Here is a 21,280-nt window from a genome sequence, read left to right as displayed (position 1 = left end):
TACCTACTAGTGAGCCAGAACTTTTCCCTCTGTGCTGTGTTCCAATGTATATAACCGCCTGGTGGTGACCACACTCGCTATACGACCACACTCACATCCACATGTCGGACATGTCTGGATCCTCAGCAGCCCTCACACATCCGCACTGTCAGCCGGGTGCTCACTTTATCATTCATAGTTGTAAATCATCGCTTCGCCTGCAGGAAACACGCAGCATTTTATTTTCCAGTCATAAACCATAAAACCTGCCTCTAACACGAGTTATGATCCTTGGAGACTGAGAGGATGAATGTCTAAAGCAGAACCAGACACGATGGCGGGCATCCTTCATCCCCCTTTTTTTGCCTGGCATCCCCATATGGCTATGGTCGTGTGGTAGATTTTCCAAAAAGCCAAACATGATCCAAATGTCACCAGGCTTGTATGTCATTCAGCAGTGAACTGGATCTGTGTGACTGCTCTGAATTACCAGTCCATTAGTTCTCAATTAACACTCGACTGATAAAGTTTTAACGGCCCTTCATCTGACAGGAAGAACACATAGCGCTCCTTCATGCTTGGTTTCAAGCAAAGATGGGGCCCCTGCCCAAATTTTTGAAATTTTATTGCCTGGCTGCAACCTATGGAAAAAGGCCTGTTTTGCATGAATATTTGGCACCGAACTGAGGTTTATCCTGTCTTATGTTCTGTACACTCAGTCGTGCTGCAACAGTTTGCCATTTTTTGACAGTTGAGATGGTGTATAATTTGAAACACTGACATGAAGCGGAGGCCTTTTTTGGACAAAGAGGCCTTTTGTTTGTGTGTTTGGTCGCTGTCCATGGTCCTGACACTCGCATTTTCACAGTAATTCCTTCTTCTTCTTTTTTTTTTTTTTTTCAGGCGGTGTGGCCAGTATCAGATTGCATAATCTAAACTGGCAGAACTCATTAAATGTAGGCATTTCATGTTTCATAAGTGCACTCTTCTCTAAGTTGCGTTTCACTTTGCAGCAAATGCTTTCATGGAATCAAAGCGTTCCCAAAGCAGGCTAAAGACACAGGCATGCTTTAATCTAGTGATGAATGGATTCGGCTGGATGTCGGGCTGCCTTACAACCTACCATGTCTGTGAGGTTCTGGGCTGCTGCCTGGATGCAGCCTCGCCTGCCAATTGATCATTTCTTTTATTACAGGTCAAAAGACAAGTCACCGTTTACAACCCCCCTCTCTGTGAGGGTGAAGAACTTTTCATATCTGACATCCATTTATGGAGCAAAGGCTGTTGTACAGGCTGACGTCCATGCAGACAAAATGTAGGGTGTTGGAACTTTAGTAGGAGCACCACTAACATAATAAGCGCTAGTTTGGCCACATCCAGCCTGCCTTTGGCTGTATGAAACACAATTTGGGTGGGCCCCCTCACCCCAGTCCCTACGGTTAAATAAAAAAGCCACTAGAGTGCGCCAAAGTACACAGTTATTGTTGACTCAGTTTGAAATTCTCCTGGTCTGGGAGGAGGAGGAGGAGGAGGGGAGGGGGGGGTGATTGCTCAATTACAATCCGATCAAATTAAGATCAATCTTGTACGATTTATTGTGGGCATGGGCTGAGCTCAAAGATGCTCTTCCTCTGAGACATTAAGGTGGACTGCTGCCAGTTGTTAAACTGAGATGACATCAGATTAGAAAAGTTCAGGGAGGTCAGAGCTTCATGCTGATTCGACAGCCAAGGCCCACACTGGAGATTCCCCTGCGCAGAGTTTATCTCTGGACTAAATGAGAAATCAAGATGCATGGATTCCTGTTTGAGGGCAGACACACACACACACACACACACACACACACACAGTCCAGTTAGTGGAGACGGAAACATAGGCAGAGATATACAGCTCTATGAGCTGTATGGCACCCTAGAGGATCACTTCCCGCCTGAGCTGCCCCTCTGAAACGTTTGTAGAAGTCAAGTAAACAATTATATCAGGCTGTCAGCTGTGTGTTTGTGTTTGTGTGTGTGTGTGTGTGCACAGTCGTCTGAATGAAGTGGTCTCTTCATAAACTCCTGTTTGTATTCCCCTCTGTTGATTGCATAAGATAAGGAAGAGAGTGCAGACTCCTTTTGCGCTGCTGCAAGACTACTTACAACCTGGTATAAAAATCAAGCGTGCATCATCACTGGCATCATGTTCAACCACCAAATTTAACAGGGCCTAAAACTCTATACCAACCCCTCTTAAATGAGTCTGCCTCGGTGCTGCTGTCTCTCCCGTGCATGGAGGACATTATGCTAATTTCTCTGGGTGTCTGGGTCCCGTTGCTCCTCCAGAGTTCATTATTATAATTGCTAGACATGGCTGAGAATGCTGCGAATGTGAACCTGAAACCAGCGGGAGCTTTTTCCATGCAATCTATATTCAGGGAAATCCCGAGAATGTTCCCAATCTGAACCTTAAAAAAACACATGGGATGGTGTAGCTCACCCTCTCTTCTCCCTCTCTCTCTATTTCAGCATGTGTACGTGTGTGCACGCACACTTAGATTGGCTCTATTATGTCTTGGAATAATGTAAAACAGCTTCCCTGGTTTTCCCTCTGTCTCTGTTCCTGTCTCCATCTCTCTGGTTTCCCAGTGTACCTTTGAAATGAAGCCATGGCAGTGGCAGTGGCAGTAGTAGTCTGGCTGAGTGTGCCGGGGCCCCAGCAAACCTTAGTCCCCGTCCAAAGACAATGTTGGTGCAGACAGAGCGGCAGACCAGAGATGACACCGCTAAATGTGCTTCCTACGCGCAATGCGCTTGGAGATTTGCTTGTTAACTGTTTCAGAAAAGGTTAAACAAGTGATGACATTGCTAAATGTTCTCGGAGAATTAGGTGTGGCTTCAGTGGTGGGCCTTTGTATTCAATTCCTTGTATCCAACTCACAGAGAAATCTAATACAAAATAGTGTATGTGCTCGAGAGACACATAAACCTCCTTAAACCAAAGATCTTCTCCAAAAAAAGTCCAACTGCTTGGTTAAAATCTTAAAAGCACTCATTAAATTCAAAATCTATGAATATGTAAATTGCCCTGCTCCCACATTACACTGTGTAGTTGGCGTATTGAGCCATGGTTTGCTCCAAACCTGTTGTGATGTCACAAACTCATGCTCATGCATGCACATCTTAAACTGTGTTGAAGCGAGCAAAGAATGAAAGACACTTGAAAACAGCCCTCTAGTGTCAAACTTTGCACAAACATCATGAAATGAGTGGCAACGAGGAGATTAAGAGGGAAAATTAAGTTACAAAATTCCTATTTTATTCTTAAAATAAACAAAATGTACAATCACAATGCCAATTTCACTCACTGTTGTCAGGTCTGTTTGTCCCTTTAAAAAAAAAGAAAAGAAAAAAAAAAAGGATGATCTTTATGAAACGTACCAGCAAAATCTAATGGAGTCTCCATTAGTTTTAATTTCCTGACAAGTGTTCATGACAGAAGAAGCATAACAATAGACATAACAACAAGTAAACTTTACATAAGAACAGGGTAAGGTACGGTTCCTGGATATCATACATGTTGATCATTAAATAATACAAGGTTTCTGAAGACAGTTTGTACGCAACATTTAATCAAAGCAAAGAAACAGGATGAACCTCTTGTTTCCTGAAAAAAAAGAAAGAAAGAAAGAAAGAAAAAAAAAACACAACACAAACAAAAGCAGATGAGGACAAAACGGGATGTCAGTGCTGCATTGATGTGTAAACAGTTTTTAAAAGACCATTTCCTGTTCAAAGTTCGGAAAGAGAGAAGCAGATTAAATAAATTCCAACAGATGTGCATAGTTACTATGGAGACATTGAATAAATCTGTAATTGGGGGAAAAAAGCTATAAAATCACAACAATCTAAAAGGTTTTTATTTGCTTTCTTATGTTACACTGTAACAGCAAAAAGACTTTTCGTTTGGGCTGAAGCAGTTGGGGAAATGTAGTGTGACATGTTCAATTCCATTAACTGAGTTCAGAACATCCTCTGCAGAGACTGGAAAGAGGCACTGCGTGCAAACCTTCAATGAAAAGCTTGAAGTCTGATTCTTGGACAGGGCCATGTTTTTCTCAGCTTTTTCAAATTGGGTTATTATATTACCTACATGCACTGAATATCATATTGTATGAAAGCAAGAGAAATGCTTTTTTTAAACAAATACCAACTGCCTTGTGAGATCAGATTCGACTCCAATGTAAATGGCTTGTTTGGCCAAGTGTTATCCATTCTGTGTGTGTATGCGTGCGTGCGCACGCGTGCGTGTGTGTGTGTGTGTGACTCCAGTGGCGTTATATCTACACTGAGGACCAAAACCACGAGCCCTGCTGGCAGCCAGCCGCAAGTGCTGCTAGAAATAAAACAAGAAATAAGTGCTTTATGAAACAAACATACACAAGTCTCCCATATTTTTTGGTTACCAGTTTGCTGCCAGCAGCTGCATCCAACCACCACGGTTTTGCACTTTTTTCCCCTCTAACTCCAACACTTTTTTTTTTTTTTTTTTTTACGTCTCACATAGTAATTTCAAATTGGAAAATATCAGACCTCCCCTCACGCTGGTGCCACAGAATGATTTTATATAGTGACACTGGTTAGCGAGGATGATACATATGTATTTGGAAAACCATGTCAACAAAAACAAAAAGAAAAAAAAAGGGAAAATAAATAAACGTCTGAAGGAATGTCACAGTCTCCTTTTGTTTTTAACTGTGATATCCCCTTTTCAATCTCAGAGACTGAAAGAGAAAAAACAAACAAACAAAAAAAAAAAGTACCCGTGTGTGTAACGCACTCAGACACACTTTTTCAAAGCTATCTTTTGCACATGATATGAAAGCTGTAATAGACTTGGCATGTTTTCCCTATAATCTTGACAGAGTATTCGGCCGGATATGGATATGAAAAATCTGAGGGACTTGAGATCATCCAAGGATTATTCCAGTCTTGAGGAGTTCATGTATCATAAAATAACTGAACCTTAAAGGCTGACCTTCTGCTTTGGAGAACACTCCGACCACCGGGTGTGGCACCACCGTAATCATCTTTGGGCTACATGTCAGTTCGTGTATAAATGTACCATTTTTTATTTGGACAAGAAAATACATATGTATGTGTGTGAATGTCAGACTAGACAAAGTAAAGAAAAATCAAGCAGAATTTCCCCAATGGATAATTATTTTCCTCATTGAAGCTCTCTTTCATGGTACGTTGCCAAGAGGCACAATACAAGTTATTGCTCAATAAATACCAAAGGTTTAATTTCAAGCCAAATGTGTGTCAACGCCTAGTGAGGATGTTGGGTTCTTTAACGTGTGGAGCAGTTAAACTGAAAGTTAAACCAGAAGAAACATGTTGCAATACTCTTTGGAAATTACATTTCATATTTGAAACGATTTAAATCTTTGGGTACTACAAAAAAAAAACAAAAAATAATAAACCTCTCTCACTCTTTTAAATTACCAAAAAAAGAAAAAAGAAAAAAGAAAGAATCATTTTAACTTATAGATGCATCAAAAATATTCAGATTACACTTCTTTGACTCAAGTTTCAAATACAATACATAATTTATGGCTTTATAAGTTAAAACTAAGAAAACGCCTCAATCTACAGCAATGTTTCACCCACAATATACAAGTTAAATTAATTGGTTTAAAGCAAATTTACTGTCCGTACCACTTAAGGTAACATATGTGTTACTCTTATCACTTGCTACTCAGTGCCTAACTTGCATCTTGATATTGTCGTAGTACAAAAACATGCTCTGCAAAAAGCCTTATTGAAATACAAACACTATACAAAAGAGGCAGTCTTTTACAAATATTGTTGAAGCATCCCTTAGCTTGTGGATTATAATAAAACTGAAATAATGTCTCATCCACTTGGGCCTAGTAAAATTGTCTTTCTCATTATTGCTGTGAGAATGACTCCCTTTGTAGTGCCTTGGTCAAAACACATTCCAGGAAGACAAGTCCGTACTAGTCTGGTATTTTATTTTTTTTATTTTTTATCTCAACCTTAATTTCCAAGCAAAAGGTAGAGATAGTTGATGAGAGCTCAAAAATCCCCTTTTCAATAAAAAAAGGTTTTGTGCTTTCAAACCATGACATCAGTTGACTTCCAATCTCCTCCCCGCTGGTTTTCTTCAATATGGCCTCCACACTGCTTCATCCATGCGGCCTCCAGGGTTGAGAACAGTCGGGGAGTTACTGTGACTCCCGTCGCCATCCACCCCTCCCTCCGTCTGGCTGGGCAGGTTGGGGTTCACCAGGGAGGTGCCCGTGGAGGCGCTAGTGCAAGGCGGGATCATCCTGGAGGGCGAACGGTCCCCGCCGGGAACCATGGAGAACTGGTACGAGCCGGATGAAGCGCCGTAGTAGAGATAGGGCGTGCTGCTGGTCTGGAAGGGTCCGCTCTGGCTCTGGGTGGAACCCGGGTAAGGAGGGGGAAGGTAGGTGTGGTAGTGGGCGCTGCCCAGTGACATGCCGGAGGTGACGGGCGGGCTGTAGGTGAAGGTGGCCGGGTAGTGCATCCGAGGGCTGGAGAAACGGCTCTCTGTGAGGGAGGAAAGACCCGGAAACTGACGATCAAACTGACCGGGGAATGGGCTCAGGTCAGAAGAACCTACAGACACACACACACACATGAAACCATTAATTTGAGACTCTCTGACACCAACGATGAAGCAGATCTCATCACGTAGGCCTCATTGATTACATTTGTTCTTACCAGTTTGTCAGTTCTGATTATGTGAAATGTGGCTTTGGGCTCTTAAACTAGCACTTTGTCTTGTGGAGTAATTGAATTTAACAAATAAGTCCCCTGAGAAATGAAACAGTAGTAAACTGAATTGTATGTGATTAAATATTTCGAGCCAGATATGTGTATTAACTCATTTAGAAAAGTCTTTGGCTAATGGATTCTGCGGGCACAGTTATGGAACAGCATTTATCTACAAATATTGTTATACTCATCGACTTGACTCAGTGCTGTTTTTCAAGTCAACTCCGGAGTTTTTGATAAAGTTAACAAACACATCACTCACGTCCCACGCATACAATATGTTTACGCCTCTGCATATTTATGTTTCGGTGTGTGTGTTGGCGCATGTTCATGTGTATCTGTTTAACTGTTTATGCATGTGAATGTGTGTGTGTGTGTGTGTGGGTGTGTGTGTGAGGAGGAGGGTGTGTGTGTATGTGTGTGTGAATACTGTATGCACATAAAAAAGCAGTTGGGATGAATCAGGAGCTGCACATGTGGAAACACTTTGAGCAGAAACAGTTTCCATGAGATCCATAATGAGGCAGGGCTGAGCTCTGATGTGGCTCCTCTCCTCGCTTCCCATCGGCTCCAGCGCGTGTGTGTGTGTGTGTATATGTGTGTGTGTCCGTGTGCACGCGCGCGAAGCGAGTGAGAGAGCGAGCCGAGAAGGAGCTGCTCCATCTCACCCTTCGTTCCTCTCTTCGCTTCATCCCTTAAAAAATACCCCAAAACCACTAACTGGCTGCGGCGAGCTTCGCGCTGGGCGCAGAGTTTAAGGAGAATAGGAGGTCCTCCCCCTCTCGCGCTCCCTCCCTCCTGTCTCCTCTCAGTGGTTTAGTCCAGCCATGGCGCTCTTATCATAAATCACCAGGCGTCTTCTGTGTCACCATGTCTGCTGCGAGAGGACAGGGGGTGGCGGGGAAGAGGAGAGGAGGAGGAGGAGGAGGAGGAGTGGGGGGATGCAGTGTTTATGTGCGGGGAGGAATTGCGAGGCCGGGTTTGTCGCCAGCGTCAGATAGCATATGCTGCCAATTAAGGCCTTTAAACTTCCTCTTTCCACAAGATCCGTTTGATTCTAATAGAAATAGTAGGTGATTGTCTTCGCTGTGGAGGAGCAGTGTGATCTCAGACATGACCGGCGCTGTTCAATAAACTCCTGACTCCTGCTTTTAACATTTGGACCTATTTTAGTGCTCAAAGGAGCCCTGTGATGATGAGCCAGATCGAACTTTATTAGTTTAAATGAAACCAGAGTGGAACATTGTCTAAATATTTGGAGGGATTTTACAAACTCTAGAGCTTCACTTCCGAATGAGGTGTTTTACTTGACTGATGAGCTTTTGCAACAGCTTTTTAGCAACTGCAACATTTCAACACATGAGCTGGACTGTGTAAAGGTGTATGTGTGTGGAGAGGCATCCATATCGGCTTCTGCTTGTACTTGTCGGTATGTTCTGTGGCTGGATACTGTTACAGTGTAGCCTGGCGAGGTGTCAACATGATCTCCAGAGATCTGAGAGCCTTAGTCACATCACTTAGGAGGCATTAAATGCTCGAGGTGCGCAAGTGGGTAGAGACGGGGAGGCAAGGGTTTTTGGGCCAGTGTTGGTGCACGTGAAACGTGCTCGCACATGCGCGCGTGTCACTTTGAGAACAAAGCCTGACGCTCGCGAGATGAAAGCTGAAGGGAAAGACCGAGCTAATCAAAGCTGACAAGGCAGCTGGCTTTAAGCCCTTCCTTAATGCAGAGTCACACGGCCGCGTCGCGTAATCACTCACCCTCGCTCGGGGCACACACACACACACACACACACACACACACAGAGGAGGGTGTAGTACGAAAACACAAGGGGGAAAAAAAGTAAGGTAGAAATAAAAAAAAAAAAAACTCATATGGCAGCGAGTCAAACAGGTGTACGGGGGAGAAACTTGTCTGGCGGCATGTAGGGAGTTTAAAGGAGCTTTCACATTGGGGGAAAAACAGAGACAAATTGGAACACAGATGCTGCCGTTACGGCAAACAGACTGGCTAATGCAATTACCCAGAATTCCTTGTGAGAGTGGTGTATCGCTATAAAGACACTTTATTTGTCAGTCACGAGCCTGTTATTATGCCTGGGCCTGTTATTACCCATACTCCTCTGGGATCAAAGGCTTGGAGTGTGGAAAAAAGGAAACAATCGGTTTTTTTCCCCCCTTCACTGTCATCCACGCCATCCAAACCGCTCTCTGGAGAGACGGTCAGACTCTGACAACATGCCTCATTCCTCACGTTCATTTGAGAATGAGCTAATAGCAGCTCACTGTGCTGTTTTAGTCTCTGGTAAATAATAGCATATAGTTTTTTTTTTTGTTGTTTGTGTTTTTCGAGTGTGAGCGTATGTGTATGCACGTCCGTCTTTCTCTCTCCCCTTTCCCTCCTTCTATCGCATGACAAAGTGTATCGCCCCGGATTATTTACGGAGGTTTAGTCAGTCCTGACGGGACGAGGAGAGACTGGGTGGTTTCACACACAGTGGCAGAGTAGTGGTTCTACCTGGCAATCGTCTAGGCACGTCACTGATGGCAGGCAGGCCCGTGCCTCGGCTGGAGGAGAGGGGGGTGGTGGAGTGGACTGAGGGGGACGCCATGGGACTCAGGTAGGACGGGTACGTCTGTTCATACGACCAGGGAGGAGAGGACTGGGACTGACGAGGGTCTGATGGGAAGAAATGAAGCGAGGGAAGGAAAAGGAGGAAGGAGAAAAATAACCCAGAAAGAGAAATAAAGAGAAAAAACAGACAGGAAAAGAAAGAAAGAATAATTACCAAAGGGCCATCGGCTGGTTCAAAAGTCCTAATTTTCCTTTCTTGCTAAAATGGGTAGCAAATTGACAATAACATTCACAACAACTGTAGACATTATTAGTGTCTCTGTTTCTCTGTGCTTATGTTTAGAGGTAAGTATCAGTTGGGCGCGTTATGCAACATCCTCCATAATGACACATCTAGTGTTTACCTTTGCAGAGAAGATCTTCCTGTTTGCCTTATAAAACATTGTGCTCGCAGCTGAGGCACAGAGAGCTTCGCTGGCACACACCCAGGGTGTAAACACACCAGCAGACAACCAAGAAAATAACCACCGCACACACTTTTATTGTGTGTATGTCTGTGCTGCAACACTAGCATAGAGCAAGGTTGATTGATACTGCATTGTATGCAAGCTACTTTTATGTGTTATTGTGAAATTTGGGAACAAATGTGCACTGATTTACTCGCTTTAATTCAGAGATTTCCAACGGGGTACTTCTGCAGTTGCCAGCGAGTGTGTAGAAAGATTGTAGAGTTGCTTAACTAATTTGAAAATATGGAAAGACATGTCCACATATTGAATTAGCTGTAATTCCTGAATGCTATGTGTTAAATAGTTGATGGATGAATAGTTGGACTAGATAGATAAATTAAATAGGATAAATAGGTTAGTTGAAATAGCTAAACATAATGAATAAATGGATACTGGCTCATGGAGAAAAAAGCATCCACGTACTTTATTTAGTGAGCTTTCGGTCAGAGACTTTGCTAAATAAAGCACAGATTTAGGAGTGTGTTTACAGCATGTCAGCTAAAAGTAATGAATAATGGCTGAATGTATATGAACATTATAATGACATCAGCCACTTTTATATAATTAATAGTGTTAAATAAAATCAATTTAAATCACATCTTGGACATGATGGGTGGTGCTGATGAAGGGGTACTTCGTCTGACAGGGCTGTGACAAAAAAAACGTGGGGAACCTCTGTACCAGTTAAAGCTGCACTTAGATATAAGAGTTTGACCTCTAAATATTCAAACCTGAGAAAGAAGTTTGTCCACATGCATTTAATGCCCAACCCAGTGTATTATACTGTCCACTCGCCGTCACACTGCTACGCTGTTTAACCATCCCTCAAATGATCCACTAAGTAACACCACAGAGCCGTGTCATAGAATAACTAAGAGCTAAATGTCGACCTGTAACGAGCCTCCAGAGGTGTGGGTGATCAGGTAGCAGCCATCCCGGACCGTGAGAGATGGTGTTACCTTCTAGGATGTAGTTTGATAGAGTGACGGAGGAGAGAAAGACAGACGATCTCGGAGGCAATGTAACATACTACACTGGGCGTTCTGTGGTCCCTTCAGGATGTGCTCATGGCTGCAGTTGAAGTTTGATATTTCACCTTACAAACAGTAAACGTTGCTCAATTTGGGATTCCATTTATGACTCAGTCTGCGTGCTTGATACCTTTAGGGCATTATTCAGAAAACAATACAATAAGATGTACGTGTTAATCATCCTACTTTGTAGTTAATTAATACGGATGAAGAAACACATAATACATCATGGTATGATCGGTCGGTATAATCAGTCAGTATGAAGTCGTTATATGACAACGTAAATAATTTGCCCAGTGCCCAGCCTTAATTAAATATTTTGTCCTTGGAACCACGCCATTAAAACATGACACGAAAAAAGAAACTTGATCACCCAAGAGCTAAAGCCTACAATTATTTTCATTTCAATTCATTCAAAGGTTTCTTTGTTCAGTACAGAGAAATAATAGACCTCTGACAGATGATGTACACTTTTAATGCTAACCATGTGCAAAGGTTGTGCAGTTAATCCCAGAGGAAAAACACAGGTGGAGTCCGAGCTAAGAACAGATCAGAACAGTAAGATCGGATGCTTACTGAAAAAGTCCTTAAACCCAATCTTTTCTGAGCTATGAGATAAAAGTTAAGAGGCCGGGTGCTCACCTGTTATCTGCGTCTGTCCCTGCGGGTTGAAAGAGTTGGCTGCTGTGTTGATAGTTGGCCGTGGGCCTTGAGTGGGAACGGTCACCCTCACTCTCATCCTCTCGAGCTCACTAAGGCGGTCTGAGAAGAGACCAGTCTTGGGAGGGTCCTCCAGTTTCTGACGATGCCCTGTGGACACACAAGAACAGTTTTATTGGTAAGGGAGTTTCATTTGTCATAGATCAGTTCCTGCAATAAAACACAATTTTATTTGTGTTTATTACTGCTGTGATGTTGCATGCTAACCATATTTTCATCTACTTAAGATGAAGCTCACTGACAGCAGTCAACTCAACATGACTAATGATCTCGATTTGTTTGCTGTTCTCTTGGCAGAAGGTTTGTCAGTTATCTTTTATAATACACATTTAATGAGTCGGTATGTCTGTGTGCCATGGATCACTTGGTAAACACAGTTTGTGCTCCGATACAAAGAAGAGATACAGAGGCTTTTGGGAATGGGATGCTACATCCTGCTAATTAACAAAAGGCAATTACCTCAAATCACCTTTCATGGTAGAAAAAGAGAGAGTTCAGTGAGGGCAATACTCAGTTGTACAAGTTGCACGTGTGTTTAGTTTTAACCTGAGGCTTCTTCCTCGGGTAAACACAAGCTCTCACGCCATCGCCCCATTATCCCCACAGGTATCATAATCTATGCCAAATATATTTTTTACATGTTCGTGTCTTACATTCCTCTGCTGATAACCTCACACCCTTTTCAGCAATTATTCTATTCTCATCACTCTTAATGGTTGGTAGCTCAAGACTCCTCCAATGTGCAAAAATAATATACCTGCATTACAAACACGTCAGTCGTGCACACAAGCACAAGACAATGCCACTTGCTCTGTTTGAGCGAGCCCATTTCTATCGTGCTATCAGCCCTTGTATTGGAAACGACAGCAAAGCCTACCCAGAGGCCCAGGTGTAGACTATAGTTTAGCAAAGGTGGGGTAGAAAGAGAAGCCTGTACACACACAGCCCTTTTCACCACTGACACAGGCCTGTGTCGGTGCGTCTGTCTGGTCTTGCACTAGTTCCCCTGTAAAGGCGGTAAAGTAAATATCAAACAGAGGAGAGTAGAAACTCCTGCTGTGCTTGGCAGAGGCCCAGCTGGCTCAGACAGAAACAGTGAGCTACTTCAGAATCCTGCCCAACCTGCCTGCGCTGGGAACAAAGGCCTGGCGCTACACCTATAGCACTGAGTGGAGTGGGTGTTATGGAGAGGAGAGGAGAGGAGAGGAGAGGAGAGGAGAGGAGAGGAGGATCATCATTTGTTGCACAGAACACAGAAAAACTGCCTCACAGGGGGTCCTTGTGGAATAATAGTCTGATGTGTACTAACGACCCTCCCATGATCTGAAGAGCTTTGTTGCATGTCATCATGAATATTTTATGTCACTTTTAGCATAAAATAAATGCAAAATGACATTAAAATCATCTGTCTTTTTCAGAACAGCCAGTATGAAACAAAAAATTTTTTTTAACCTCAGACATGCTTTTAAAAACCATCCAATTCTTCACAACAAATGAATTTTTTCTGGTACAACTGGAATTTTGCTCTGCAGTGACTTGAGCATGGCGGCAGTGAAATTGCAACCACTGACAGTCAGACGGACCATGATTTTTATTACAATGACGTTACCGGACTGGCATCATACAGTTCAAAATAAACAGACAATCTCATCATCGGCTTCTTTACATAGTTGCTTTGGAACGCAAATAATATCAGCTACTTGAAAACCTCAGCTTATTGAAGTTTTTTTTTGTTTTGTTTTATAACATAATTCATGGCCGCATTTCATTAATAATATTTCTCCATCGTTCCTTTGGATAATTTGTGCCTCTTGCTGGCATTCCTCATCTCTCTCTGCAAGCTGTGCCCAGTCAATCATAGCGTTTCCATTTTCAACAGACCGAATTTCTATTCTAAAAAAGCCTTGGGACACAGTGCGGCCTTTGTGCACAGCCGTCTCCTAGTGATGGGAATAAATAGCAATGGGAGACCGAGGGAGATGAGGGGAGACAGAGGGGGACAGGGACCAGCGCGTGGGGGGGGGGTGGGCACATGGAGAGGAAGAGACCCTGATGACCAGTAAATTAAGATCTCTGGATGGGTCTGAACCAGTCAGGAGACACGGGCTCAGTGAAGAGTGCTGAGCACGGAGTACAGCGAATGGTGGAATAGTTAAGAGAGGGTTTAGGATTTCAACATCTTTGGGGAAGATCCCCAAAATGTGGATTAATATTTACATGTATATTTAAGAAGACAACGACAAATCGGATCTGCATGACAAGCCAGCTTTCTCAGGTGACATACTTGTTGTCACCATGTTAGTAGCCCTTAGCCTTCACTCTGGACAATGATACTGTCCAGAAACCTATGGATGAAACCCAATTTAAAGGAAACCAATGTAGTTTTTCTATTATAGGAATGCAAAATGTCAACCACCACATTAAGGTCCAATTTACACTCAAAACAGCCAGACCTCAAGTCCATTAGTTTAGCAGGACTTGACAGTAAATACAGTTTTTCATGAGTTAATTACACCTTTTAGAGGACAACTGTTGCCAAACACAAGACGTCTCAGCTGTTTTATCGGAACCCTAGCAGGGCGGAGGAATGAGCCGGGGGTATTTAAAGGAGCGGGAAAGGCGGATGATTTCACTGCCGTAGGGAAAGTCCCTGAGATTCCCATCATCCCTGTGAAAACAGCGGAGATTTTCGATAGCGCCTGCCACTTCCCTGCCCAGCCAGCGGCCGGAAACATGGACAGATTCAGACCAGATGTGAGCAACTTACACAACTCAGACACACACAGAGAAACACACACATACAAGAGGGGACGTATGCAAACACACGTCTGCATATGCAATCATGTACATTTGCACACATGCATCATGCATATACCCTTGCACATACAGCACAGGCTCACACATGCCCACACAGCGACATGCCTTCACACACACACTAAAAAAGATTAATAATGATTAGATAACACCTCTATAGATAGTATCTCTAATCACACAGTTGCACACCGCTCCTAGAATAGTATTATTACAGCCGTCCGAGAGACATACGTCTGGATTTAACTCGCCCCTGCTGATCTGATAACAGTTAGTAAGAGCAAGTAGGCAAACACAATATAAGTCTTGTGTAATTAATGGCAGCATTAGATTGGATCTGAGCCTGAGCACAGAGATCTTTGACGGATAGTAAGCTATTCCCTCCTATGTTCTGACTGAAAGTTGTTTTAGATAGGGAATAGTTTGTCCTGGGATTTCTCATGACAAGGTTGCCTTTAGAAACTTTCTTCCAAAGTATAACAAGTTTAAAAGGAATAGTTTTTGGGAAATATCCCTCATTTTTCTTTCTTGCTGAGATTCTGATACCAGATTCTCCTGTCTGCACGGTACAACCAACAGCCGGTTGGCTTTGCCTAGAATAAAGACTGGAAATAGTTAGCCCGGCTCTTTCTAAAGGTAAAAAAATAAAGATATAACATATTCATTCGTGAGCTTTAGAGATGCTGGTAGTTGGATATTGTTACATTTGGACAGAGGCAGGATAGCTGTTGCTCCGTTTCCACTCTCTATGCTAAGCTATCGTCTCCTGGCTATAACTTCAAACATTCGTTACTCTGCAGAGCTGAGAGTGGAATCGATTTTCATGTCTCGGCAAGAAGATGTTTGCAAAATCTTGATTTATTCCTTTAAAGAACTTCCTCTCCCGACCAACACGTCAAGTTTCAGCTATCACTAAAGACACATCAGTAGGAAATTCTTCGGCCTGCTGCCTGACTAAGTAACATGTGAGGAAAATGCAGAGCGCCAGAAAATCCTGAATAAATGGGATAATTTATAAATTTGGTGTCACGTCATGCCCTCTAAGCCCTTCGGTCTGGTGTATGATCACCGGGTACGATTGGATGAATGTATCTTTGGGGCTGATTCAGAAAAAAACCCCGTGCTCATTGAGCCTGGGTTGAATCAGCCAGTCTGTGTTTGTGTGTGTGTGTATGTGTGTGTCAGTCATCTCACAGTGGAACAGCCAGTAAAGTCGATGAATGAATACACTGGCTCCATATTTCACTTTTTTATTTGGAGCCCTCACAGTGGCCATGTTGTTTTTGTGAGTGGTCAGAAACAATGAATTATTTCAGGTGGCAATCTGAAGCTGGCAGAGCGTGGCTCGAGAGGAAAAGCGCTGAGTGGGTGACAGCCAGACGCCCGTCTACCATGGGGGTCTGGTGTAAAGGGGGAGGGCGGGTGGAGAAAGGAGATAATAAATACAAAATTGGGAGGGGGTGGTTGAGGAAGAAGTGAAAAAGAGAGACGAGTGAGAGGAGGTGTGGGAGATGAGGCAGTGAGCGAAGGAGAGAAGGAGACGGAGAGAAAAGGGGAGCCAGGCTGTCGTGGAGCGCTGCCAGCCGTCTGTGTGGTCCATGCGTTCCAGCCTGGAGGAAGCAAGCCAGGCAAGGGAAGGGCACACACACACACACACACACACGCATGCACACACACTCTCACACACACACACACACACGCAGGCACACAATAATTCCCAATGGCGAAACATTTATTGAACAGAAAAACACATTATACACACACTTGTATGATATTGTATAAAGTTTAAAGAGCACACACACACACACACACACACACACACACATACACACATGCACACGCACACACAGAGTTTGGCTTGTGTGTGGTTTTCAGACAGGCTCCCTCTGCACCTCTCTACTCGCATTAAAGTGTTTTGATTCAGAACAGGGGAGAACAAATCCCTCTGAGATGTTTTTTGCTGCCGCTCAGGGCCAATCGACTCTGAACCCTCTTTCTTAATCTTTGTTTCTTTTCATGATTCACTCTCCTCCGTCTCCCTTTTCTCCCTCTTTATTCTGCTGTCTTCCTCCCTGTCTCTCCCTCCCACTGAATGATTTTGTGTTTTCTGTTGTAAAGACCTTGGCACCTCTTCAAGGAACTTCATAAGACATTCAACTGACTGACTGCCTCTGGAAAAGCCTGCAGTCCTTTTTTCTTCTTCTTCTTCTCCCTTTTCCCCCCCTCCCCTCCCTCCCTCTTTTCATTCCTTTTCCTCCTGATGTTTGTGTGAGTTTTATTTGTCCGGCTCCCATTGTTAAAAGCTGTTTCGAGTAAGGCAGCAGCAAAAAAGGTGTGGGCGTGTTATCTGTCTGTGAAGAAAAAGTCCTCTAAAATCCTCTTTAACGACCTGGAAGCTGTTCAAATGTATATCAGATTTTTTTTGGACACGTTGCTTGATTCAGTCACTGATAAGGAATGATGATCCAAAGACATAAAGGGCGTCACATTCCTCTACATAATTCATGGAAATGAAAAGAAAACTGGCTGACATCATCTACACAGTGTGGTATGGTGTAATTAGAATCTGTGGGGATCTTAGCATTTAGCACTGAACATAAACGGCTGTTGTAAGAAACAAAGCCCAGGCCTTACAGCAGGTAAATAATACCTTAGAAGAGCATGTAGCGGCATGTACGTGTGATGACACTGTTCTGAGGACTTTTTGTGTCGTCATGTCAGACATGTTAATGAAGGCATTTCACTTACTCATACTGTTTTCAGTCTGGCAACATTGAAGATCTTTTTAACAAAAGTTTTACTAGGGCGTATCCTAGCAACCACTCCAGTACAGTTGTTTAGGGTGTTTGTCTGAGTGCATGTGAGTGAGTGTCACTGCTTAGCGCTGCATTAGACACAGTGGACCTTGCATCATCCTCTACTGCTCATCTCATGTGGGGTGTGCCACATGGCTCGGTTTTAGGTTCGCGATTATTTTATGTTTGCATGCCTCTTTTAAATGTCAATAAACGTTGAACCTGTGGCTTCAGAGATGGACGTCCTTGTTTCGATGCTCAAATCATCTCTTGATTCGCAGTTGTTCCAACATGCAGTAGGAGGGGTCTCAACAGATTCAAGGAAGTGCAATCACATCGGCTTTATCTTACCCCTATCATCCTCTCAGCAGTTAATTTCAGAACTGATTTCATCATCTGCTGATTGCGTTCAAGGCTAAATTAGGCCTAGACCCCAAAATACATCTGTCAACCCCTTGTGAGCCGGACCACAGCCTGAGGTTCACTGGCAAGGGGCTCCAGGCGGTTCCTAGGTCTGGGTTAGTAAGTAGAGGCAACTGGAACTCCTTGTTGCTTTTTCATACTCATAATTTCCATCCTACTTTTAACCACATTATCTTGTCGTGATTTTACATTTTACTTAATTTTTCCATTTGTCTGTTTAGTTAGTCTATCAGTGCACATTTTCTTGTCTTTCTCTGTTAAATACTTTGTCATTTCTTTTGAAAAACGCAATACAAATAAAGCTATGATTATTATTAAAGCTGTTATTGTGAACGTATAAAGAAACGTATCTGCAAGTACTATGTATATGTGTGTGTGAGTGTGAGTATGTGTGTGTCACAGGAAGAGTTTGGCTTGGCAGACAGGTCTCTTGAACCACTAATATTGTCTGCAGGTCTGTAAGTAACCAGGGCCCCTTCACCAGACTTGTTAACACCCTGACCAAAATCGAACCAAAACACGGCCGTCCCCAAGCCCAGAACCCCCCAGACCCAGCAGCTTCAAAGACCAGAAAGCAGAGACTGGCCTGACCACTAACCTCCACCACTGACACACAACACACACACACACACACATACGTCACTCACACTCAGTTATACACAATAACCACTGCAATATGCCACAGCACGACACAGTATGTGTGACGCCACAATGGTTTTTGTCACCTTCTATGTTTGTCTGTCATCAATTAACTATAATGAGAACAGTGGGTTTGGACAGAAAGTCTAGTATATTGTGTTATTACGGCTCGGCTATTATCACTCAGGAAGTTTGTCTCAGCTGGCCGCAGCCACCGTCAGGAACAGCTGAAAGGAGACAGAACCACCTATAAAAGCATATTGGTTTAAACAACCACTCCCTGTCTATTAGCTCAAAATGACATTTAATGAGGTCTATTAGCTGTGCTCCAAATCAGCGCTGTGGCTACACTAGACTAATGACACCAATAACACACACTGAGAAAAACATGTCATGTGGGTGCACACACGCAGGAGCAGGCGCTAGAGGACAGACATACATGCATTTACAATCATATCTACATGAGTAAGCAGACATGCACATGCCTACACGTGTGAACACACACACACACACACACAAACGTGTGCGCACATGCAGAGTTGTTGGTGCAGTGGCAAACCACAGGGTAACCAAGAGCTGTCAAGCGATTAAGCACAATGCGAGCCACAGAAACCGAGTTAGCCTCCCGCTAATAACACAGTGGCCAGAGGGACCTGACTAACCACTCACCATACCCACACACACACACAGAGTGTAAACCTCTGAGGAAAATCATACCGCAGATCTTTAAACTAGGCCTCGTTGATATTCGTCTCTCTGACCACGCAATTAATTAGCAAAATCTCAGTTGCCACAGTTCAGAGATATGAGCTCTGTTTATTCACGGGTGGTCCAACTTTATCCCCCCACTGATATTAGATGAGGAACCGCTGGGGAAATGACATCCCTCAGGAAGACTCATATGGCTACCATAAGGCCCATCAAACACGCCGACACTAAATGTCCTTCCTGAATGAGACACCCACAACCAGGCAAGTCATTAACAGGGAGTAAAAAAACTGCCAGTAACATCAGGAAAAGTGTAACCAAAAAAAAAATAAATCCATAAAAGTATAAAGAATGGTTTTTCATTTTAACTTTTCAGACCAGTTCATGTTGAAATCAAGTGTTATTGTCAGTTTACTTTCCAACAGGCAACACTGTGTTTTTACAGAGAGGGGCCACAGAGTGCCAGTGTATGTCAGGCTTAAGACAGCTCACTGTTCTTTCTCCATGTGTCTCTGTGTGGACCCCTCCCTGTAGGGGCCCGGTGTACCACAGGCCTCCTAATTACCCACTCGTTTAACACAAAATAGAGCTGTAATGGCCAACAAAGCCCCCCCCTCCCTTCTCCCCCGTTATGTGTCAATGAAGCGTTCACAGATAGAATCACAGTTTTGGAGACAGCCGGTGCTCTCAGCTCTGAGTCTCTCCGTGCTGAAAACCTGGAGGAGGGGAGGCGCGGTTGAGAGGGCACATGTGTGTTTTGCCACCCTCCGACCTCAGCTTAATGACCCCTGAGAGGGAGACGTGTTCTGGCTGTAGTTTTTGGGTAAATTACACCGGTGCTGCAATTCTGACCACTTAACAGCAAAGTAAAGAAGTTCAAGGGGTTACGTATGATGACATACTCTTTATTGCTTAAATTACTGTCCTGAGACCGAAGTAACAACACGCAGACTTTTCACTTTAAAGCTTTGTCTCAGACCAATTTGTGGTCACTTCTGGCTTAGGAAGAATAATAGATAAAAGTGTTAAGTCTTTTCACTTTCCCTCACCTGATGTCAAGTACTGCTGCTTTCGTCTAGTGTAGTGGCTCTATCTCACCTCACATTTGTCCAGGAAGGCTTCCTGGACGCGAATCTAAGACTGCAACTTTGTTGAGACCAAAGTGAGGCTTTTCTAAACAAATTCTGCTCCAACTCCCATCTGCTCGCCACCGAATAACAGGACTTGTTTGAAAGTCATTGACGAGGGACAGCAGATGCACAGGAAATGCTTTTGATCAAACAAGATGGCTCGAGCGCGAGGAGGGATGGAGGGGAAAAAGTGGGTGTGATTGTGAGTACATGTGCGTTTGACGACAAGCATGTGTCTTTGTTTCAGGCTGCGTGTTGATGAACGCTGAATGTTGAGTGTCTGAGGCGTTTTTTGGCACCGCGGGCAGGTTTCCTACAACGGAGACTGATGGTGGTACTAATCCTACTGTCTCCTGGCTCCTCTGTGTCTCTGTGCACCCTGGTGCCATATGTGACGGGGCAGGCGGGTGGGCGGGTTGTTTGTGATGTGATATTGTTCATTGAGACGCCATGAGATGAGAATATGTTTTTTTTATGAATAGGGAGGAGGGTTGGGGAAACAGCTGCATGCCAGACCAGTTGGCACTGACAGCTATAGTAAAGTTTTTTTTCCTCCTCAGTTGTTTTTATATGGCCCATTAAAATGAGCTGATGCTAGCATTCTGCTACCCAGTGTACCCTCTCAGGAATATTCTGCCTAACTTTTTATTTCTCTTCTTTTTGTCACTTGGGAGGCTGAGCTGCTTTTTGAGAGGGCAACTTAATTAAAAGCCTGTTGATTGCTAGTTAACACAATCAGAGCTTTTTCCAGTAAAACTTTTTTTTTGTTAATTAACTTTTATTAGCCCTTTACCATTTTAGCTGGGCATTCGCTGCCATTGGCTAGCTGCAAAGTCAGCCACACCCACTGCTTAGTTAAAGGGCCACTCCGCTGGTTTTGAAGTTCAGTTTACTTGTCACGAGGAGCATTACTCAGCCTGTCGAAGCGGTTGAGAGTGTAATGTCGCCAGTGGCTCGGGACAGAGCTTTCAGAAGTTTGAAAAACATAGCCTGATGATGTCATCAGGATATTCTCGGCTCGGGTTTGAAACTTTTTGAATTTGTGTTTGTGTACAAACTGGAGGTGGAGGGTTTGAATGAAGTGAGCATTTAGAAGGCAGGGAATATCTAATGAAAGATGCTATTGATTGCATTGTAGGAAATGTAGGAGCCAG

At 43.6% G+C, this 21,280-nt stretch overlaps 1 protein-coding gene across 8 annotated transcripts in view; it reads right to left on the bottom strand.

Annotated features, from left to right (window-relative positions):
- Positions 1 to 3,254: 3,254 nt before the first annotated feature.
- Positions 3,255 to 21,280, bottom strand: part of runx2b (RUNX family transcription factor 2b) — a 110,676-nt gene continuing 92,650 nt past the window's right edge. For all 8 annotated transcript variants that reach the window (XM_027284427.1, XM_027284426.1, XM_027284430.1 and 5 more), the window contains 3 exons: positions 11,543 to 11,710; positions 9,304 to 9,465; positions 3,255 to 6,626 (listed from right to left, as the gene is read on the bottom strand). In XM_027284427.1, coding sequence (XP_027140228.1) covers positions 6,148 to 6,626; positions 9,304 to 9,465; positions 11,543 to 11,710 — 809 coding nt within the window. In that variant the 3' untranslated portion in view covers positions 3,255 to 6,147. The remainder of the gene's footprint in view (positions 6,627 to 9,303; positions 9,466 to 11,542; positions 11,711 to 21,280) is intronic.

Source organism: Larimichthys crocea, chromosome XI (genome assembly GCF_000972845.2).
Source record: "Larimichthys crocea isolate SSNF chromosome XI, L_crocea_2.0, whole genome shotgun sequence".
Taxonomy (NCBI): Eukaryota; Metazoa; Chordata; class Actinopteri; family Sciaenidae; genus Larimichthys; species Larimichthys crocea.
The sequence above is the reverse complement of the archived record's forward strand: the minus strand, read 5'-3'. Positions and strand labels throughout refer to the sequence as shown.